Source organism: Pseudopipra pipra, chromosome 2 (genome assembly GCF_036250125.1).
Source record: "Pseudopipra pipra isolate bDixPip1 chromosome 2, bDixPip1.hap1, whole genome shotgun sequence".
Classification (NCBI taxonomy): domain Eukaryota; kingdom Metazoa; phylum Chordata; class Aves; order Passeriformes; family Pipridae; genus Pseudopipra; species Pseudopipra pipra.
The window spans coordinates 60,115,530-60,139,934 of record NC_087550.1 but is presented as its reverse complement, the minus strand read 5'-3'; the positions used below and the strand labels follow the sequence as shown (position 1 = coordinate 60,139,934).

At 37.6% G+C, this 24,405-nt stretch overlaps 1 protein-coding gene across 2 annotated transcripts; it reads right to left on the bottom strand.

Moving 5' to 3' along the window:
- Positions 1-568: 568 nt before the first annotated feature.
- Positions 569-23,465, bottom strand: DNAJC15 (DnaJ heat shock protein family (Hsp40) member C15). 2 transcript variants are annotated; one of them, XM_064645670.1, is made up of 6 exons: positions 23,289-23,465; positions 16,118-16,169; positions 14,307-14,380; positions 8,064-8,140; positions 6,140-6,210; positions 569-2,976 (listed from the first exon to the last, which is right to left on the bottom strand). In XM_064645670.1, exons 1-6 carry the CDS (start codon positions 23,388-23,390, stop codon positions 2,906-2,908), a joined length of 447 nt encoding a protein of 148 aa, XP_064501740.1. In that variant the 5' UTR covers positions 23,391-23,465; the 3' UTR covers positions 569-2,905. The 2 variants fall into 2 exon arrangements, with proteins under 2 accessions (XP_064501740.1, XP_064501741.1); XM_064645671.1 differs by lacking the exon at positions 23,289-23,465 and adding an exon at positions 22,905-23,068.
- Positions 23,466-24,405: the final 940 nt, after the last annotated feature.

Below are 24,405 nucleotides of genomic sequence, written 5' to 3'. Positions count from 1 at the left end.
GTATGGATGGACAGAAATTGCACCAGAATAAATCAACCTCTACACACTTTTCTTACACATAAAAAGCTTATGCATCTGACAAGTAAAGAAAATAGTCTCAAGAGGCTGCATATTTTTAAGATTAAATTACCAGGCTATGCTGTTAGAAATATTCTTCCTAGCCCAGCTGAGCATCAGTCCGAGTGCTGTTCTGCAAGGCAGTCTCCAAAGGCTTCCTTAGCCTGCCATGTTGACTATCAGCAACAACAAACTGAGCAGCATTACAAGATTGGCCTTTCCCTGTCCTTTGTTCATACTTCCAAACAACACTTAGCAGGTAAAGCAAGTTTTCGAGTAAACAGACAAGAAAAAATATGCTATTGTATGTGTGAAGTTATGGCACTGGACATACAACAGGGATGCTTTCACAACTGCTACTCATTAGCTTCATTAATTTCACAGCATTTTCCAGAGATAGGACTGGCCAGCTAATTTGTTGAATTTTTAAATTTGTTAAATTTTTAAATTTGTTAATACATCAAATTTGTTAATTGGTCAGTAGTCTGCTCTGAAAATAATGGAGAAAGCAGAACTAGAACTTGGTTTTATTTCTTTTTGTTAAGAAGGAAAATCTCCCTTATAAAGTCAGAAAAAAAGTGTTTCATCCAAAATAATCAGATACAAATAATTACATCAGGAAGGAAGTTATCAGCAACAGAATCTCGTAAAAAACCCAAACCCTTCACTTCTTACAAAGACATGAGAAGTTCACTTTAAAGAACAGAACAAGTAGCCATCTTTAATGCATTTGTTTCAACTGATATTTTAGAATAGTACTTCATTTTACTCAGGAAACAAAAAGGCAATCATACAAAAACAACAGCTAGTCACTTCCAAATCATCAGACAGAATGATTTTGCTACCTACCATTCACATCAATTTTGATTTTGCAGAATGACTCATATCACATACACGTTCCACTTCAGAAAATTAGGACCCCCACCATCTCACTTCTCCCAAAATGAAAACTGTCATGATTTCATTTTTTGCTAATACAGACTGATATACCAGTGAAATGAGTGACTAACCTTTGATGTGCATTAATTGACGGCCACTCCTTTAACAAGAACCAATTAAAGCTACTGCATAGGAATAAACTATTTCCTTTAAAGCTTCTTGTATTACAGCATTAGTTAAATGATGCAAGTGTAGTACTCATACAGTGCATGCTATTCCCAGGCAGGTTTTTCCCAACAGTCCTTTTTGCTTTATCCAGTCAAATTGTGTCATGTGTCTTGCCACTCTAATTGCAATGAAGTCTCTAAACTATGTAAAATTAGTATTTCCTTTTAGGATCAACTAAAATTTTTTTCATCTCCCTTTAATGAAAGTAAGGGAATTGTGACAAAGTCTCAGGAACCTGGTAAAAAATAATTCATATTCATTCTTCCTTTCAAGGAAAAATCCATATAATCTGGACAGCCACCACAGATGAACTACAAATGCATGTTCTGGTAGATAAATAATTAAAACATTCAACTTCATATTAACTGCTCTTAGCCACTTACCTCTGGCTAAATAACCTAGAAAATGGAATATCTAAATTTTATATTTGTAGCATTTCAAGTTGTTTGTTGTACCTCAAACGACAGAGCCTGAATGGACAGCAGGAAGTTTTTCAGTCTTGCACTGAATCCACTATACTGTCTCATCTCATCATCATCCTCTTAGGAGAGTTAATTCATCTGCAGACAATTTACCACTAGGAATCTGTAGCAGCCAAGTGCCCCAAACTGCACCTACTCCCAGCTGTCAGCTGAAACTTGTCCTCTTTAAAGTCAGAGACCCATGACTTCAGCACTCCCCAAAGCCAGTCCTAGGTTGCTAGGATGTATGGAAGTATGTACATATACTTTGGGATATGAAGCATAATGCAGAGATGTGAGCATTACTGGAGAACTAAGCCAGGAAGTGCGCCCAGAGCCATATGCAAAGCAGGTACCCTCCTGTTTGTTCCCTGCTGAGTCAGTCCTACACCAGATTCACATGACTGGTGTAAGATCTGAACAACTGCAGCCAATAAAATCCATCTCAACTCCATGCCACATGGACCTACCTTCTTCACGTCCACTGCTATGAAAACCCCTGCACTATCCCAACTGCTACAGAGTAAACATACTCTATGACTTGAAGCATGTCTAAATGACTATTTGACAATCTCAGAGATCCTTTAATATGCAAAAGAACTAACTAAAACCAAGAATCTTCTCCTTCATAGCTCCAAGCCCCATATATACAGTTAATGAAAACTGCAGTCTGTAGTCCCATTAGTCCTTTTGTCTGGAGTTGCAGCTTTCAAACCACACTCATGAACAAACCTACTACTTCACAAATGAACAGACTCAAGGGTACAGTGGTGCTGGAAACTTGTACAGCATCTGCCATATTTCCTGTGAATCATCACACTGTCACAGATTTTCTCTGGTAACCCTAAATATAGAGTTGTTTCTTTATTAATGAAGAATCCTATATTTAAGACTAATTTTTGAATTTTATTTTAAAAGATCCAAAATTTAATGAAAGAAGCAACTACTTCTGCAAAAAAAAACCCCAGACAGTAAGAGAACTTTTTCAAAGTTTGTAAGGGATCATGATTTAATAAAAATACACTAAAATTGAGACAGAATCATAATACATCTTGAGTTGGAAGGAACCCATAAGGATCATCAAGTCCAACTCTATGCTCCTTGCAGGAGCATACTGTACATAACTTTACATAACTGTAAAAGATATCAGTTTGCTTTAAATCATCTTAAAATTTTAATTATGACAATAAATATGAATAAGAAACTGTGCAGAGCAAGTAGACATGAAAGCCATTGTGCAATGTATCTGCTGCATCTCCTCTGACCCAAGCCTTCGGATTTCAGTTTTTGGCACTGGATTCCAACAAGTCTTTTGCTTCATTTATTTTTGTTGCTAAGTAAGGCGATCCACCTGAGAAGAGAAAGGGAATACTGTTTACACATCAGTATTAAGTACCAAACTACTTCACTTGCAGTATTCCTTTATTACTCACTTTTATTAGCTCCTTCTTCCTACACAGATCCTTTTGATACAACTGCTTAATAAATTACATTGATAAGAAATAAACTAATTGATAAGGAAACATGAGAAATGTAATCAAAACTGAAGTCACTGAAGAACAACACTGAACATTTTGTCTCGGAGAGAAGACTGAAATTTGACAACACTTTACATCACTGTGATTTGATTTAGACCTGCAGTGCGATGCTTCTGCAAATGTATGCAAGGTCAGCTGTCTTAAATATTCACTCAAACCAAACAGCTAGTATTTCCACTCATCCCAAAAACTGAGAAGGAAAATTTTAAAATAATTTTGACAAAGAATTGTTGTGTGCACATGCACACCTTCCCCCGCAAGCCTCTCCTGCGCTGGGTGCCCAAAATTACCAGCCAGAAACCATCACATCAAAGCTGTTTAAACATGGTAAGCCTTCTAACTTCTAGTCCTGAACACTGTCATTGCTTTACGCTCCATCTAACAATCTGATTACAGTTCAGCAATCTTTTTGTGTTTGGTTTTTTTTTACTCTCCCCTTGAGTGCCAACCATCTGTCTGCAGTCACCAAAAACAACATTACAAGGTCTGTATCAGTAACTTATTACTTACTATTACACATCTATATTTTTTACGTGAGAATGTGATTCCAGCAGTACTGTGCACTGAATAGCCTTTTCCAAGGCATCTGTTCAAACGTATTTTTCATTCACCATTTCATTCATTCTATTAATCAGAAAAGACAATGATAGACGAAACATATAGAGCTACTTGTAGACATACATAAATAAAGACAAAAAGGCAAGGCTTGCTTAAAGACTTCTTTAGGACAATCCTGCAGGAATCCAAATCAGTATAAAGTCATTTCATGGTGCAGTAAAACAACTGGAAAAAGTAATGAAGTTCTTTTTCATGTTTTGGTCTTGTTTGAATGTAGCCTTAATAGGTAAGACACGCTGGAGGAAAGTGAGGCAGGGTAAGGGATGGGTAACAAATTGGCTACTTAAAAAAGAATTTATTTTTTCCCTTTTTTAAAATCAAGTAGCTTTTAGCAAGGAATAGGATTTACTACATTGAGTATTGCTTCTTTCAAAGAGTAGATAAGAGGATCAAACAAACAGTAAAGACAAAAACCTGCAATGAACAATGTATTCCAAGTAATTTTTAAATGTGCATTGATTTTCTATCTGTCTAAAGTACAGGATCTTAAAGTAAATTCAAATCTGTTAGAAGTGTTTTCACTACATTTACATCCTTAAGTGCCATATTAATTTTGTAGCCCTCCAATGAGAGGAAATTCAATCTCATGATTGCCTAAGTGTTTGTTTATAATTAGGGCAAGTCCAAAAGGCTTCTCTCTTCCTCTTTTTCTGTGAAGAAATACTCTTTCCTAAAATCAGTAACTGATAAATTAACACAATACACAACACAATATATCTATACAATATATCAATATAAAAACACTTTGAACTGTAAAAGTTCATGAGCAACTGTTTTAGTAGTACTCACTGAGGATGTTATTAGGCAAATTTCTATATATTTATTTACTTCTAATAATTCTCTCTTCAACAGTTTGGATCTCAGATAACAAACGTTAACTTCAAAAATCTGTAATTAATGACCTTTCTTTTATCAACTCCAGCTGGTAAAATATTATTTTAAAATGACATTACAATGTTGAATATAGTTTTTAAAAGCACATTTGTGCTACCCACAGCCCGAAGAAATCAAGATCTATACACAAGCAAACAAGTCTCTCTGTGATGCCTCATGTTCAAGATTACTCCAGGCCCTTGCTCTACAGCTGAACATATTACACAAGCCTTTTTTCTACAGCCATGCCAGAAGAGCTTCAGGGGCAGCACAGAGGCACAAATCCCTTCAACTGGTGTTCCTGGAGAAAATGCTCCATCTTAATACCATGCAGAAGGGCTCACCACATCCATCCAAATCTACGCTGTGCCCAGCTGCAGGTGCATTACAGCTGTAAGAGCAGTCACTAAAATCTTTGTTAGGGTCATTAGGATCTTCCTAACAGGAACTCTCTCTTTAGGTCTACTCAATAACCACATGGGGATTCACAGTTCTTTCTGGCTCACATCTCCAAATACTGCTACAATAAACTTAGAAGTTCAGCATTAAAAAATTTTGACCTAATAGGTACTCTGGTGGTTAAGAGGCCTTTGCCCATTGTAATATATTAGAAATGCAGAAGAGAATTTCTTTCCTATGTTTGTGCAGCTTACACATTATAAAAAGTGTAAAAAATGAAAGTGTGAAATCAAATAATCAGGACAACTTTAAAATTAAACTGAGGGGTGAAGACAGAAAAGAAACACTCAACTGAACACTTTCCATGGCCAGTGGTCACAGTTATCTTTTCATTTTCTTAAAATGGGGTGCTGGCAGGGAGCCCTGTAATTCTGTCAAAAAGATATAAAACCCCTCCAATTTCCCCTTTTGACTTCTGAAATACAGTGCAACTCTTCACCATCTGTTATTTTAAAGTAGAAACAGCAATGAACATATGGGCTTTCTTTCTCAACCAGCTGTAGTGTAGTTAAAGTTATAATAATAGCCTTTCTCTAAGATAAATTTACATCAAAAACCTGGCCAGTAAAGCAACAGTGCCCAGCTTTACATTCTTTCCAAGTGAATTCCATAAAGTCTGAAATTCATCAATGATGTACTTAGTAACTGCAGAACATTTCCCCACAGAAAGTTATTTTCATGCATGTGACTGGTCCATCACAGTTCAAAACAGGAATGTTTTGAATGTAAAATTTTTACAGCTTATTTTTGAATAAGTTTTTGCCAAGTGTGGTAAGGTAAGCTGGTCCCTGAGATCATAGTTTTAACTGAAGCAGTATAAGTACAGAAAACAACACTGAAGAAAGATGAGTAAAACTGTGGTTCATAAAGCCCAGTTTATGTGAGAGAAGACACACAGAAGGTCAAGTCAATAAATAAACAAAAAACATTTGCACTCAATGTTATTTATATAGTCAGAAAACTTAAACGATCTCATTTAAACCTCTTCCTTTCCAGCCCTCGTTAAGAAGAGTAATAAGTATTTACCTTTATCAGGATGATTCAAAATCATGATTTTTCTATGGGCTGTTCGGATTTTGTCCCTGCCAGCAGATGGACTGCAAAATAAATATAAGTGCTTACCAGAAATGCGAAAGCGCTCAGGCTAAAAATTAACAGTTTATACTGGCTTCAAAAACATTAAAACTTGAAATTTTCACCATCTTGTGGACAAAACATTAAACTGCATCTCTAAGGGAGTAACAATAACAAAGGCGTGTAAGACACATTTTTCAAAAGCCTGTGTATTTCACACATACAAATATCTTTCAGGTTTTTGTTAAACACAATGCATCCACTCATTTAAAATAAACAATTTTGAGAGGGTGGAATAAAAAAAATGAAAGCCCCAGCAGTTGTAGGGCATACCTGGTTGGTTATTCTAGCATTAAGTGCAGAAAAAACAATTCTTGCTCCGAGAAAATAAATATTTTTATGACCAGTGACAAAACAACAAATATTTAATATTATCGCATTTTGTTCTACTGTAAATATTTTTATAGCTGCTATAAATATTTTCTCTTTCTGCTGGGGCCTGAAAAAAAGCCTGCATGTTGTTATTTTTGCAAAGCCATTCAGTGTGTTACATTCAGGGATATGCTGATTTACAGGTGCTACCTACATAATATTGTTTCCTTCAATGACAGATACATAAAATATGTATTCGGCCTAAACTAAATACGTCCCTTACCAGACAAACAACCACTTATGGATGCAGTATGCCAACACAGTAGGGCTATCATATGCAAAAGGATGGCTTGAATGCTTCGGTTTTTTATAATTTGTTAGTATGCAGAAATGAATCAGTGTTTTCCACTTCAGGTGACTTCTTAATCAGAGCGATGATTCAATTAATTAATCTTTCTGTAGATACAGTTTGAATGCAAGGTATCAGCCTAACTAAATTCCCGAGGTAAACAACCTCTCTAATTATTATTCTGTCACAGTGAAATTAGGGTATGTTGCAAAAATAGTTCACAGAACTGCATAAGAAAAGAATACTTCAATGGAACACAAAGTAGACTAGAAACTAAGAATCAAACAGAGGGTGAAAGGCCTTGAACCATATAAATACAAAAACGAAACGATTTGTTGTCAGACAACTGAAAAAAATAATCATCTATATTTTGATTTGCAAAGCTGTTTTTCAATAATAAAAAGGAAAGCTGATATACAGCATTTAGAAACGCTGATGGTCAAAGCACAACTGGGGAGAAGTGGCAGTTGCATATTACAGAAAATTGTGCAGGTCTGCTCTGAGAAGCAAATGTGAAAATGGTTTACGTTAAATTTTCTTGGTTTAGGAGATATTGCTTATCCCACAGTTAGACTGGTCCCTAAAAATTCTTAATAAAAAAAAAAAAAATGTCAAAATCACATTTTCCTTGACTCACAACCTGAGTCACACCAACGTTATGCTGCCTTCAACATCAACTAGCTGAGAAGTCTATCACCTTGGTGGGAACAGTCAATATGCTGGAGGGCAGGGCTGCCATTCAGGGGGATCTGGGGAGGCTGCAGGAGTGGGGTGATAGGAACCCTTCACAAAACTCCTCAAGGACAGGCACAGAGCTCAGTTCTTGGGAAGGAACTGTTCCTTGCAGCTCTAGAAGGTGGGGAATGCCAGGCTGGGGAGTGGCTCTGCTGAAAGGGACTCAGCACACAGCAAGAACATTCCTCCACTGCAGTATGTTACTATGTCTCTAACACAAACACAAATCACATGGTTCATGAGCATTTTATTGTTTGTTTTTTAGTTTAAGCAGAATATTAGAATAATTTATAAGCCAATACAAGTCTTACAAAAAAAGCCTCTTACATGGTTTCAGCATGAGTATTCCGCATTCTTGCAACACGCATCTCCTTCATTCAATACTTGCTAAACTAAAACATATTGATGCAATGCACCTACCTTACCCCTAAAATAAGACTAGCTTCTCGCCTATTCATTTTCTGTTCAAATCCTCCTTTATAGTATGATGAAAAACTCTAAAAAGAAGGGAAAAAAAGCAATAATTAGTTTCATGTACAAGGTGCCAGGAACTAAATCGCATTTATATGACCTCATTCAGAGCATTAAATTCATCTATAATTTATTTCAAAGGCATGGAATGACTGCAAACCAGATAATATGAAAGGACTTCTCCTGAGTGTTAACAGATGCAAAAACTGACTTAAAAATAACTATCTGTGTTTTTAAAATATTCCTTTCTATGTTTTTACAATCTTCTACTGTTAATAAGACATATTAATAGCTACAACCCTTAAAATCCTGCCTGCAGGCAAAAAGGTCCAGAATCAAAGTACATACTAGCACGGAGTAGTACAGTGTTTGTGCTGGGGAAGGCAGGGGAAGGAACTATGCTGAGGACAGCATAGGTACCATCACAATGAAAAAAGACCAAGTATTGTCATCCAAGGAAATTAATGACAATGACTCCAAATATTTCTACAAATACAGTAGGTAAAAACAACAACAGAGATAATAACAGATAAATACAACGTACTGATGAAAAGGCAGTATCTTTTTTCCACTTGAAGGAATTTTACTTAAAAAAATATATCATGAGTTCTTTAAAGGAAACCCGGAAATTAACAAAAAGAAACAATTAAAGGCTTAGCATAAAGCCACAACCTCTGTTTCAGAAAAATCACTGAGCCGGAGAACACTGGAAAGTATCAAAGTATATGGGGAAATCCTAACCAACTTTTGCCTTTACATCTTTCCCTCGACACCAATGACTGACAATGATTGAATACAGGATCTGAGGCTAGTTTTTTTAAACTTCTTGTCATGTGAGACTTAATCCACTGTTTTAAGAAGGGAAGAAAAAACAGTGGGAAAAAAAACATTTAAAAAGAAGAGATGGAGATAAGAGCAAAACATTACAAAAATTAATTGTCATAGGAAATGGGTCAAAGGCATATTTGTCAACTATAGATCTATTTTAAATTAAAAAAAATAATTTACTGAACCACTACTGATGGTTAGCAGTGATCTCACAGTAAACATTTCTCTAAGTCCCAGAGGCAGTAGATGTAGCTCCAAGACAGCCTGCCTAGGGGAATTGGAACACAGAAATCACTCAATAAGACTTGATTTTTTTTCCTCAATGCAAAACCTATCAATGGGAAAAATAAGCTTCTTTTGCTGCTATCAAAGGGAAGTCTGGGCATGAGAGCTGAGATTATTTTCAAGTGTTCCTTTCACCCCCAAGGAAAAATATGCCCGGCCCTTAATAAAACACTCTTCTCACTAAATATAGCCATTCAAATTCAGTGAGAATTTTGCCTTATGTCTACACAAACTCTCTTATGTAATTTCAAAAGCATTAAAGCATTTAAAGGGCTCTGTCTATGAAATCTAAGCAAAGCCTTTAATTAAACTTAGAAGAGACATTCTTTCAAAAGTGTGGTTCAGAAATACTTTATCTATTGCTGCCATAAAGTCACATACAGCCGCAGAAAAGGTTTTCTCGTGTGCTGTTATGATCCAAAACTAATTTTACCTTCCTTCTTTCCACCGCAAAACATGCACAAAACAGCCACTACTGTAACACTGCAGGTTATCAAAGCTGAAGTAATTCTGGAAACTGTGTGCCTACAACAAAAATCTGTTGAAGAACCGCTTCTATAGCTACAGGGTAACACAAACCAGGTCTGTAACACTGCACATCGACATTACAGGTTAGAGTACGTAACATGAAGGGAAAACACAGGGCTTCTCTGATTCTCTGAGAGGAAATGATACTAATAATTTAATGGTCAACAGATAACCCCCTTGAGGAGGCAGAACTGCACAGAAATTTGCAATGATGCCAAACAACTACTACAGCCAGGAGAGAAAAGCACAATTTAATGTCCTCTGAAAGATTTTTCCAGAGCTTCTCTCAAAGTAGTCTAGGTACAGATGGTTTCCTGAAAAGGTTAATTCTTTTCTGCCCTTCAACTCTGATACACAAGTCTAACACATGATAACTCTGGTTCACTATTCACACAGAGAAGAGTAATATTTGAACTATCTCTACCATGGCTTGTCTCTGTCCTTGGTAGATTTCATCTATAAAACTATTTGAAATATAAGAATAGGGAGGAACGGCTATAGGCTTACATTCAGAGATATTTTTTCATGTTTTTAAAGCCTACTTTCTTGACACTGTTCTAACCTCAGGAAGCCTTGATTCGGTTCACTTCCAAGAGGAATGAAAAAAGAAATTTTGGTGTCTGTGTCCTTTCATACATAAACAAAGAAGTTTGATGAACTGGTCTTCAAGGAAAAAAAAAATTTCCTCAGAAATGAAGGATATAGCAAGAATAATAAATTCTTAAATTAAAATCTTCATCCTAAACAGAATTGATAGTAAAAGGAAATCAGACATAAAAGCCATTTTTCCTACTGGTTACAAAAAAGGGGAAGAATCATTGAGCACTCATTTTATGAAACACCTTGGCAAATTTCTAATTCTCTAATGAAACAACTTTTGCATGCTACTCAAACTAAAGCACTTTTTCCTAGTCGTAAATTTTAAGTAATGGCTGTAATGATATTTTTCTGCTATGAGAACTCCTCAGTGAGCAGGTAGCTCTAGATACTTGATTATTTATTAACTCCAGCAATTGCAAAGAAAATTCAGTACCAAAAAAATCATTGAAATGAGCTCTCTATTTCTTTGCACTATTTGGGGGGAGGGGTGGCTATCATTTAATTTACTTAATTTTCTTGCAAATTATTACTGCTTAGCAACTTATGTAAGCAAATTCTCCTTCCTGAACAAATGCTATTAATAGGTTTGGAGCAGGGGAAGGGACAGAAAATGGCTGCACTTGCTTTGCAAAAGTGTATTCAGTCTTGCAAATTTTCACAAAAGTAATCAGCTAGGAAAATCCAATGCGTATGGACGATGGACATCTTCAAGATACTTTTTCCGGCATAGTATAGGAAAAGCATGATCACCGTTTCCATGCCAGTTAAGAGACTGAAAATACCATTATAATTAATGGCATTTATTCTGAGGAAGAAAAGCCAGTTGACTACTTAGTGCCATGCACCTTCTACTGGCAACAGACTCTTGCCACTACACACAGAAACAAAACAGTGTCACTGACATTTGTGATGACAGTGACAAAGCTAGGCTCAAACTGAAAAAGCATTTCTCTGGAAGTGAGCATTATGACTTTTCATAAAGGGGAAATGACAATGTTTCCTCTAATGTCTTTCTCCACTGAAATAAAAATGGCAGAAAACTTCAAGGCTAAATTACAACAGCATTTACAAATATATATTCTTAAATATGAAGTAACTGCTTTTAGTTGAAGTTAAATGAGAGGTAAAAATTCAGAATAAAACACAACACTTTTACTTGTCTTTACTTAATATTTTTGACTAAAGGATGACTGCACTTGTTGACTGTTCACACTACTTACTTAGGTAAGTAAATAAGAAGTGTCAAATACTCAAGATACACCAAGCAGCATTTTAAATGATCGCTTCATAATTGCTCAACTTGACCTTTTTGAAATCATTTGTTAGTGAGCAGGAAGAAAGAATAAATACCATCTGTATTATCTTGTGTGACTGGGAGGGACCAACATGAATTGTGACTTCTACTGCAAAAAAAGGAGGGAAAGAATTGTAAATGGGGGAGGAAGAGTGGGGGCTCACTAAGAGAATAAAATAGCTTTTGAATAGGCAGCTACTTCACAGACTCAAAAAAAAAAAGGCAATGAAGGACAAGATTTGATTCTAGAAAGCTAGAATAACCACTGGAAATTACAGTGACCAAGTTAGGTGCCTTCCAACATCACAGAAAAGCAGTGAAGCCTAGACACTAAAGGTCTCAAGATGTTCTTTCCAGTAAGCACAGGCAAAAGTGCTAACTGGTTGATATCTTAGTCAGCATAGTTTAAAGAGCAATATGCTGTCATGAAATGTGATGAAAGTGCTAATTCACAAATTATACTCAGCAGCTTCAAATTCCGAAAACAAAATCATGTAAAGCTGCTAAAATAAGAAGTTTGGACAACAAGTACTTAAATAGAGAACCTTTGTATCTAAAGTTTTCTCTATTTTCTCTATTGATTGTTAGGAGGAGAAGAAAAAACATTAAAAAAATACAATCCAAAAAGTAGTAGATGTAGACTAGTAAAAATCAAATAATCTTGGCTAAGAACTATATAAGTGTCTTAAACTTGGATGGCAGTTGCCGAAGAAAAATACTATCACTATCCTCACAAATGTAAAGCTGACAAATATATACAGTTAATAGCAAACAGGAAAAAAGTTTTTACTGTATTCAGTAGATCTTATCTTACACTGAAGACTTGTATTTTCAAGTTAAAAAATAGAATAGCAGAAGGGAGATACTCTGCTGGAATAATCAACACACAATTCTGGGCAGTAAGGCAGGAAGACAGAGTAAGTAAGACAGAGGATACTGCTCCAGGGACTAGAAACACTTAGAATGCAGAAGTTCCTGGTTTGCTCTTTACAATTGTTCATGAATTCTGCAGGCCTCAAAAGTCACTGTGGTAAAAATGAGATAGGTATGCAATGAACTTGGCTCAGCCAGTACTGAGGGGTACAGTTTCCAAGGAACAGATACCTCTCAGTGCAGTAGCATGTCATATTTCAATGTGTTAAAGAGTCACTGCCTGCTTTCTTATGTGAACACATCTGAATTTAGATTCTCTAGCCTATATCTAAAAATGGATAGAAAAAGAATTGCTGGAGTATAACTGCTAGGAAGGGAGGGAAAGGGAAGATTGAAGTACTCCCTACTCTGAAGCCACATGTACATGTACTTCTACATATATCCAGCAGGCCTTCAAGTCAGACTGTATCTGTATCATGTGAAAACAATTTAATTCACAGTACCTAAAGTCCCCTCTGCTGTCTTGGCAGGCAACCTGGGAATCTCTCAAAGATTACTTTGAAAAAGAAAAAAAAATTGGCATTGGTCTCACAACAGCAGTGCAATAGAAGGACAGAGAGCAAAAAACAAATCCAGGATCACCATTTTTGGCTGACACACATCACAATGAAGAACAAATGTGAACCAGCCCCAAGAGGACAGCTGAGTCTTCTCCTCCCCAGGAAGCTTGCCTTGATCAAGCTTGCCCCTTCAGCACATGAACACCAAAGACAGATGGCAAATGAATTTGGCCTGCATCGTCTGTCTAGATGGGCTCTGTTTTGCAATCGGCCTAACATTAGTAGGTACAATGCTAATGGTTAGGTTTTTAAAAAACATATCTTTAATATATTTTTCAGGAAATAATAATCTGCAACAACTACTCCCTGATCACACTCACACATCAGCATGAAGAGGGGAATCGTATTCCTTTGCTGGGATAAGAGTTCAGAGACTATGAATTCTGAATGAACACACTGCCACAAGCAGACACCTACCTCACTGGGAATCACTTTATTCAAACGGGAATGGAACATACGTATTTATTTACCAGAGGAAAACATAGCCACTGAAGCAGAAAGTAAATGCTCTCAAATATTCCCTGCATATGCTCTTCTCATAACACCCTACCTCTGGATTTTTTACCCTATAATTATATTTTTAAATATATAAGGCAAAATCAAAGAACAAAAACTTGGTTAAAAGTTCAAATTAGCTAGAGAAGAAAAAAAGACAACTCATATGTGAACCAGAACACAAGCTCCCCCATCTCCATGGCAACCTTTCCTAGAAGTTTATCAATTTGTCTTCTTGACCTTTAACACTGTATCTAAAAGACTAAATTCTTTTACTTTTAGCTTCTTGAAGTGAAACTGCATGTCACCACTTCACAATCTTTAGGAACTACCAATTGTCTCACAGCACACTTCAACAATTTATCATAAACTTACTAGTAAGTAAGTGTATGATAAGTATCATATGCTTGCTAGGGTTCCAAAGCAAGAAACATTGGCAGAAAAACTAGAACTGTTTATCAAACTTACAAATATCTTTTGATATATCTTCCTCTGTAGGGATTTAAAATACAGCAGACAACACACCAGAACATAGACAGCAGGGAGCAGCCCTATCCTGGGTAAAAAATAAACTATGTGGCACTTCTTGTATTTAACATAAAGCATCTCCTTTCTGAATAGTAGAAATACAAAATCATACCTTTAGCATATAGTAATATCTAAACTTACAGAAGTCGAAATCCTCTTTGCTGTCTCTGTAATTGCCTGCTCCAATGGTTTCCAAAGGTGGAAAGCATAACGACCTGAAAAAGACGGAAATTAAATGAAATTATAACCAATACTCACTAAAACAAACAACAAAACCCCCTCCAACCTATGTCCTTCAGCTTACGTTAGAAAAAATTTTGGTTTTAAAAAAATCACAAACTATTGGGAGAGGAAGGAGAAGAATTTTAATTTCTTCATCAAAACACCTAGTCATGGACTGCAAAGATCCATTGTGTTTACTCACTATTTAACTCACTAAATAAACAGATTTAAATACATTTCAACATGATAAATGAAGATATCTGCCTTGTGAACTTTAAGAAAAAGGGTAGTTTGAAACATTAGCTTTGGATACACATTATTAATTAAATACTGTTCAAAGGTTATGTCTTCAAACAAAAGAAATCTATGTACTATACATTTCTTGTTGTGATGCTGCGTGCTTAATCACACACTTCGTAAGTACTGCATTTTTTATTTTGTTACAAAGAGAGGATCTTCTGGGATTCAGAGCGATTCAATTCCTCACTGGCAGTGGATGTTCATAGCTAGGAAAGGCTAGAAGGCACTCTATTACATTGTTCTCAGAGGTACAAAGCAGGTCTATCAACTTCAGAATCAAGATTTATGTCACATTACTGGAGGATTTTCCCCATAAATCCCCTCTCCCCAATTATGCTTTGATTAACTATTCATTAGCAACATAACTTACTATTGCACACAGTGGAAAAACTTTTTATAAAGTGGCTCTGCTTCAGTCAAATAGCATCGTCTTCATTCTTAAAATACACAGTGTGTCCATAAGTTATTTTTGTGATCTAAGCCTGTGTCTATGTTAACACAGAAGTTAAAACACTGTTAAGAGTATCTCTGTTGGAATGTTGTGATGTACTGTTACCTCACTTTCTTTTTTCTGTTACTTTGACAGTTACTATTAATTCTTCAGCTCAACCAGCAGAAGAAATTCTACGAACATTCCTCTTCTGCTTCTATAAAAGCACATAAACCAACTGCTTAATGGATGTACATCACCAAAGATCTTGTCTTTCCCTCCCCTAATTACAACAACACAACTGAACCCACCAAACACCTGTTTAAGTTTTGTGCAACTTGTTCATCTATTAAATCTATTCTTGGTGCATGCACTTACACTTTGCTTTTGTATGCTGAAAATAACAGAAGTCAATTAGTGTATTTCAAACCCAGAATGGACAGTTATCCAGAACAAGTAAACCAGGGAATAAATCATGCTAAACTCATGCCCTGTGTTCAGACTAGAACCTATTTTTCAGAGTAACATACAGTCCAAATGCAAAGAGTTTAGGCAATAAACCAAGTCCTATGGAAAGAGTTTAGTTTGATAAATGACTGTAGTCACTTAAACCTTCTGGTTTTCTCTATTTGTATTTGTTGAGCATCACTATCACATCACAAGATCATCTTGTGTTCTTCAGTACTAAAGAGCCCCCACGGTGCAATGTGTTATTAAGTAAATAAAGTAAACTTTTCACCTTACATTTTGCAGACAAAAAGCAGATGGAATACTTTAGCTCCTGTCCATAAATTACTTTCCCCAGTTTTCTCTACTTTTCAAAAAGAATTTTTGAATATATGGCTTTGAAAGGGCAGGAACTATAACCAGATACAATTCTCTACAATACTCTCAAGCAACCTTTCCACTTTCCACTCTTTATATCCATAAAAACTTCATTAACCCTTTCTGAAACAGCATCTTGGTGAGAGTTCCACACTCAGCTGGTAATTTAGCTTACCTGCAAATGCAACAGTTGCAACACCAAGTCCAACTGCCACCATAGTTCTGGCCTAAAGCAGAAAAACAGGAATCAGAATAACATTCAAACTCTAATTTCATATAAATGCACCTTTTACTTTAACAAGTATTTCTGATGTCTGATGTGAACATTTCATATATAATTTACAAGAAAGATGAAAGTAAGTTCTGTATTCCTCAGACTACATTAGATTTTTATAGTTCAGTCTCATTAACCCATGCCAACACATCAGGTTTAACTCAGAACTACCCACTAGCAAATCAGTGAACATACACTGAAATCACTCTATAGTATATAATGATAAAAACACAAGGCAGACAACTATTCAGGATTACTTGAAATTACTTGTGCAGACTAGTTCAACACAGTATGTAACAGAAAGTACCTGTTTATTACAAAACCATAAAGAGCTAACTCAAAACTCCAATATCAGGTGTATGTATTTTCCTCCACAGTGTTTGAAAAAAAGTCAGGCACCTCAAAAAGGACAATAATAAGTATCCTCACGCTGATCAATATGCTGATGAAAGGTATGAGGTAAACCTCGAAGAAGGGACTGACTTCTCACGTTTGCAGAATTCAAGAAGGGTAACGAGCTCTCCATTTCTGAAAAGCCTACGAATAATCTTTGAAACAAATGAAATAGTCATCTGTGGCATTACCTGTCTTATCATATGACAGTTCAATAATGCCTTGTATTTTTCCCGGGGAAACCTGAGAAATCAGATTAGGCTTGTTTATCTTGAATTCAAAGCATAATGACAATGAAAACACTTTTATCACCAGACTGTCTCTTCTATATATGACTTACTTCTGCAATTACTCAGTAACTGGTTTATACGTTTTATACAAACAAGTCTGACAGAAGGACTTAAAGCTCAAACTTCAATGCAAGTGCCCTAATAACTGGATCTGCAGCCAAGTTGCCTTTGCTACTAAGATTCTGGGGCTAAAATTCTTTGTCTTCAATTGTACCCAATCTCACTTCTAAACAGAGTGGGAGTAAGGGAAGAGTTTGGAAATAATGTTTTTAAAGCCTTCCTAGAGTTGGTTTAGTATGGGCTAGAACATGGGCTGAAAACTTTGCCCACAAACAGGCAGCTGTACAAGATGTAGGCACCGATTGCACCCAGTGGCTCCTACAGCTTTTGTTCTGAAGGAGCCTGTGATTGCAGTGATTGCAGCCTGTAGTACTGAGCTCAGTACAGAAAAAGTTGTAGCCAGCCCTGAGCACATCCAGAAGCAGCTGTATTCCTCTATATCTAACTTCTGGATCCCAGAGATTATAACTAAGTACCTACCTCCCACCTACCTGAGGGGACTGTCCTAGATATTTGCATAAGACTGCAATTGCCTAGAGGTTTCTATTAAAAAAAAAACACAACAAAAACAAAAACAAACAAAAACCAAAACAACCAAAAAACAACAAACAAACAAAAACCACAAAAAATAAACAAAAAACCCAAACAAAAAAAAACCCCTCACTAAACATACTGAAACTGAAGCTCCAGAGTTAAGACTGGGGGAATTCTGGCCTTAAAGATCTTCCTGTCTAGCCCATTTTAGTAAAAGAACTCTTCCATTTCAGTGTACTCTTCAGTCTCAATATCAGCATTCATTTCTGAACGTAAAAATAATGTAGTAGTTTTATGTCTGTTGTTCCTTTCAGTTCCACCAAATTTCCCTTAATCTTTAGACCATGAAAAAACTTAAGCATGTTACCTTAAATGGTATACGATGTAAAATAGTCAAGCACAGTTCATCTCCTCACTAAACTAAAACTCCTTTAATTTCTTCTCACAAATCAAGTTTTCCCAGGCTCCCAATATTTGAACCTTAAAAAGATTCCTCTAATTCGTCTGTTTAGACAGGAACCACAACCAGCCACAAGGTTTCTGAAAATATCACAACCCTATAGCAATTCTATATTATTCTGTTATGTGTTTTGTGACCATAGATTAATATTCAAGTGTTTCCTTGACTTTGATTCAGAGTGACGGCAAGAATCTTTTACTAAGTGGTTATAGTCAATTAAGAGCTCAACAACGCGTGAAATAGATCACACTGGCAAAAAAAAAATATTTATTAGTCTGTGCTTGTCCAGATTAAGTTATAATTGCTTTGTCACCTAAAAGGTGGTTTCAGTCAGCAGTTTACAAAAAGATGTACAGGTTGCAACAAGGCATTAGCAGCAGACACCTCATCACAGGTAAGACCAAGCACAGAGAACGGGCTAATAAATAATACCAGGATTCAGCCAGTTTAGTGCAGAAATAGCATGTGTTTGCACAGTAATCTGGGAGCACAATGTAGAGACCCCTGAGGGCCTTTGACAGAATCAGCCATGTCTGCTGGGATGCATTATTTCAATCTCAGTGGAAAGCAGTAGCAGTTAGTGGAAAGAGTGCTGCCCGGAAAACAGCAGGTAAAAACAAAGCGTGGCAGCAGCTCTAGAATAGGAGCAGGATGCAGGATCAACGGGGAAATGACGACAAACCAAAAAACTTCATAAAAGTGATACAAAGCCAAGTCAGAGAGGCATGAAAGACTGCCCACATTTTGAAGTGAGGTACAGCCATCTGAGAAATATTGGTTTATAGTAATTCCTCTTATGACCCTAAGATTAGCTCAGTTGGTTGGAGCATGGTGCTAATAATGCCAAGCTTGCGAGTTTGATCCCTGTATGGGCCATTCACTTAAGAGCTGGACGCAACGATCCTTGTGGGTCCCTTCCAACTCAGAATATTTTGTGATTCTGTCAATTTTGGCCGGAAAGCAGCAGTTCAACTGCGTGAAACAATGGAGGAATCAGTAATTATTTGCATTATGAGCAGGTTACAGAAGAGTCACTTGCCACATAGTAACAAAGAAGTGATAACTTGTCATACAAGGCATCTTGAATGTTTGTTATGGTGTGAACATATCCTAACTATACCCATGTGACAAAAACTGAATTGGAATCACTGTTACAGAGATTGCACAGTTTGTCTTTTACTGACACGGGCTCTCATAAAATTAGTAGCAACTTCAAGTACTAACCAGTAGGTCCTTTAAGTCTGGCTTGACTCAGTTTCCTTTTCCACGCAACGAGCAGTTGCGTATTTAAAAGAATCAGTCAAGGCTAGCCTGGTGCTTTGAAATGCAAAGTCCAAAGCTTTAATTAAATGCACTCCTTTCACATCAATATTAAATGAAAGCAACTCACTGCCACTGTGGAAGGCAGCAGTTCATTTATTGCATGCTAATACAACTACCACCGCAATCATTTTTTGTCTCCTATTGCTTGAAATTGCATTTTATTTCAGACTCATAAGGGATAAATAAATAAATACATACGCACTGACTTTCAATTATGACAGAACTGACCTTCCCACCACTCCAAAAATGCCATTAAGGAACTTCCAAGACATGGGTTTTAAATGAAAGCATTCTGTTAAGATCCAAGAGGGAAAAATAAAGAAATAAAAGATTAAAGTAACATCTGTCCCTTTCTTTATTCAATGAATCGGCTCCCAAAGGTTAGTCATCAATCCCACGCTATTCTGCTGATCTCAGTGTTTTAATTTTACTGTGTAGTTCGGTTTTCAGTAATAAACCCTCTTAGATAAAGAAAACTTAATTCCTTCAATACTTAATTCTCCAGTGGCTCTACCTTTTTAGCAGAAGAAACAGGGAAGAATGAGATATTATTTTTGCAAATTTCTAATCCACGGTGCTCTGCTAGCTTAACCATACCTAAAAAATATGGTTAGTTCTCATGTAGTTCTTAGCACTATGGCTTCTCCTTCTATGAAGAGAGAAAAAACCTTATAAACAAAAGAATTTCAAATGCATCACTTTCAAATTTCAGCACAACTCTAGTACATCTGACTATGGGCTGCAAGAGTCACCTGTAGGAACGTTACAACATATCTGCTTGCACAGAATTTGGATTTTATACACTGGTTCTTCTACCACCAGTGAAAACATCCTTCTTGATCAAATGAAAAATATTTTGCTCTCCTCCTAACTTAGCTTTCAGACACACAGCAAGAGCTCTACAGTCTTTTGCCTTGGAAACCTGCAGTGTAATAGAATAAAAAGCACAGAGAAAATAATAATTTGCTGACATGGGTTGGATGGCATTTTGTAACTAATCCATGCTTAGTCATAGAGCAGCAAAATAGGAATTATGTACTTACATTTAAATAAACACACAAGTGTAAGTTGCTTAACTAGAAATTTCAATTTAAGAAGGTTTGATTCTTTTTTTTTTAGCACTGTATGCTACTAAGAAGTAGGATAAACAAGTATACTAACCAAGTATACAAAAATATTTCTGAAATTAAATTATCCCTCAAATAAAAATTCTTGGCTTGAAATAAATGATTATTTGGTACAGAAGATAGAATAAGGCTTCAGAGCAAACCACCTAATTTACTCTATATGGAGCCAGAAACATTCTGAAGTGGGATTATATTATAAGTTATCTCCAACCAATTTGATTTCATAATCTAATGTTTTCCTTCCAATCTTACCTTCCTATTAAATTTAATTTGCCTTCCAACAGTGAATTAAAAGTAATTTCAGCTAGATGCTGTTCCCCATACTGACACAATTTTTATGTCAATTTGTGTAATTTATTTTACAGCAACTTTTTTGATTTGTATACAAAGCTATGACTGCAGAGTTTTTCATAGGAAACTGTACCAGAGCAAACAGATTCACTAATAGAAGCATCACCATAAGGTATTCAAATCAATCTTCTTGTGTATGTATTAACAATGACCTCTTGCTGTTATCTTTGAGAACAGACTCTTCATGCTTCCACTGCTGCTCTTCCATCGCTCCAAACACTTTTGTAAAACAATTACGAGAATAAAAGTGACCATGAACAAGTGACTTCAGCTAATATCCCACACAGCTCACAACAAAGATTCACGGTAGGATATTGAACAGAGCTCCTTCAGCCCCAAGAGATGGATGCTGCTGTGGGACTTTGCTTCTCCTAGTACTGCTCTGTTCCACCACGGCAGGAAGGCCTCATTACCCTGTAGGGTGTCAGAGGAACAGACGCACAGCACTACGGTTGGTTTTGCTGTTTCTCTCTGGCAAAATTTTAGAACTTGTTTATACACAACTTACCTCCTTCTGAATTCCTTAACTGTGAATGCATTATGTATGCTGTTCTTGCTTCCATTACCTACATAACACCATCCAGACAAACTCTAAAATAGCTTCTGTATGCTAACAGATTACAATGTAGATATGCCTAAAAACCACTGCATTCTCCACTGAAAGGCCTGGTTAAAGAATAAATTTCATCAGTAATCCAGATTCTAGTCCTCTGAAGACCTATATCAGTCTCTGGACCTTACTAAAAATGTGACAATACTAAGGGCTACAAGGCAAGCCATGCTAACCCCAGATGCAACTTTTATCCCAGACAGGTAAGAGGGTCCAAAGACTGGACAAAATTCACTAGCAATTCTCTGCTAGCATTTGAAAGGAAGAATGGCTGTGATAATAATGAGTTTCAGAGCTAGCTTCTTAAGACTACACAGCTTGCCACTAAATACATAGAAAGACTCTCCTGTTGGAAAAAAAACAAAGTCCAAGACTGTAGTAACAATGAATAAATGACTTAGAGAACTGTAATTTTTAAAACTGTATTTTAAAAAAGTAAAAATATTGTAGCGACAACACAATGAAGTAAGGTAAGTATGACTTCTATGCCATCTTAAAAATGTGAAAACTTCACCACCTGGGGCTTTAAGCAGTGATGCATGTATTTTTCCCAATTCTCTTTTCCAATGGGAATTCACTGTTCCATGAACTAATTGAATTGACTAGAATGAAGGACTGGGATAAAGTCCCATCACCCTTCCCTCTAGAGCACAATACAGCATAGGAAACTTCAGAGGCACTTTGCCTCCACTCCAGACTAACCCAGACTCTCCCACATTACAAAGTACCAGGTGAGAATTACTTTGCTGAAGCAGAGCTCTATGAAACCATCAACACTCAAACCCACCTGCAATAACAACACCCGCACAGTGGGTGAAAACACCACAGGTATCACATCACCTCCTCATGGCAGAGGAACAAAATTTTCAGCCTTGTTTGTTCACACCTGAGAACGTCTGGGCCAAAGCGCTCCCGTGTACCCCAACTGTAGCATCCCAGAAAGGGCTGGGACAAACTCCGACGGCTGGATGGCTGTGGAGCCAGCCAAGGACTAGTGGTAGTAATAGACAAGGACTGTCAGTAAGAACACGCTGTGGGAAAGAACAAGACGTGACTAGAGAAAGGGGACATGCGGAGGCAGCACTTTTCCTTGTTCTATTTCCTAGAGATACACACAGCACAGCACGGCACAAGCATGGAAAAGAGGCCAAGAAATGGGCATGGACTGTAGGGAGGGATCAAGACCACCCAAGAGACCTGAAGCCCCCTGACTCATTTCCAGAAAGATCTAAAAGAACAGGCTGCACATAATGACTAGTTCCCATAGAAAACGAGGAACCTGTCTCCAGGGTGGGGAAACCTGTCCATAAAAAGGTATCTCCACCAAGCCCAGGTAGTATCCCCAGGACCCTGAACATCCCGTCAGCTGGACCGACGCTGGAACCAGGACTGATAATCTTCTTTTTTTCTCTTTTTTTTCTCTCGCTTTTCCTTTCTTTCTTCCTTTCTCCCTCTCTTACCCTCTAATTCATCTCTCTCTCTTTTCACCTTACCCCTTTATCAAAAACCCACTGCCATGTGGTGTCAAAGATTAGCATACCAATTTCCGTGCCAATCGTGAAACTTGCTAATAAAACTTTCTGATTGTTTGCGGACCCTCCGACTCCTGCAGTTCCTCCCGACCACGAGCATTCCTGAATCCTGGGCGCTCCCTTCCCCTCAAGGGCAGGCCGACACACCGCTGCCCATGCTGCAGCTCCCCCCACGGCACGGCGGAACCTCGCTGCCCTGTCCCCCCGGACACCGCCACCCGCTCTCCTAGCCCAGCCCGGAGGAGGACGCCTGTTCTGCGCAGCGCCATCACGCCCCTCTGCCCCGGCGCTCACACGCGTCCCCTCGCGGGCGTGTTTGACCCCCTGGGTCAGAAGGGAGGCAGCTGCGGCCTCCTGGCCCCAGGAGCGGCGGGCTCCCGCCATGCGCTCACCAGCCCGCGGTCCAGCTCGGCTTGGCCCCTGCCGGCGGCCGTAGGGCCCCGGGCGTACTCGGCGTAGCGAAGGCCCTCGTCAGAGCCCGCGGCGCCCGCCATGATGGAGCCGCGAGGAGTCGGCGCTACGGGCCGGCCGCAGAGACAAACCGCGCGGCAGGACGGACCGCGCGAGGGGCGGGGCCGAGGCCGGAGCGTCACATCCTAGGAATAAGGCGGAATGAAGGGATAAGAGATAATTTATGCACTTAAAAAAAAAAAATAGGATAAGGAGGAGAGAAAACACTCGGGCCGCACGGAAACGATTCGTTTCCATCTCCTGAATACAGGATTTTAGGCGGGGTGGGGAATATGTAAAGGAAAGTATAAAGACAAATTAATCTGGGGGAAAAAACCTCACGCTAAAAATGCATTTTAATATTAATATGCTTTCACTTAAGTTGGTGTCTGTATGTTTCACTGTGTTTATATTTTGATTTTCTGAACATGCTGACACTTCGTATCACTTCTGAAAACCTCCCTCAGCTGATCCCTGCCTATGCAGAAGTTGTCAATCAACATCAGTCCCGCAGCACAAACTGTAAAATGCTCAGGCCCGTTCCAGTACAGCAGCAGAACAGCTTTTCCCTTTTTTCTGGTTTTCCTTGTCTCCTAGCTGGTCGTACTGGCGATGGAATTGAATCACCTGCAGATTGCTAAGCGGTGTGACTGGACAAAAAGTATTGCTCTCCTTACCTCCTATTTCAAATGACAGCTGCTCTTCTGAACATCTCTAAGTGTCTTTTTAGAGTACCATAAAGGTGAGTTAACCATATATAGCATTTCATTAACCTTAGGCACAGGTATAAATTTAACTTTCTACTGCACAGAAGTCACTGAGAGTTCTATGATGATCCATTTGTCAAGAAATGCATTCATTTTTACTTCTTCATTGGACATACACAATCATATACGATTAATTTTTTAAGCCTTCAGTGGAATTGGATTTCTTGAAAACTTAAATCTATTTTAAACTCATTAAAAGTGTCCCCAACTAATCATTTTCTGTTCGTTTATTTGCATAGAAATAATGCAGAGCAGCATGTTGCTTACTACATTTTTGGTCAGCAAACCAGTT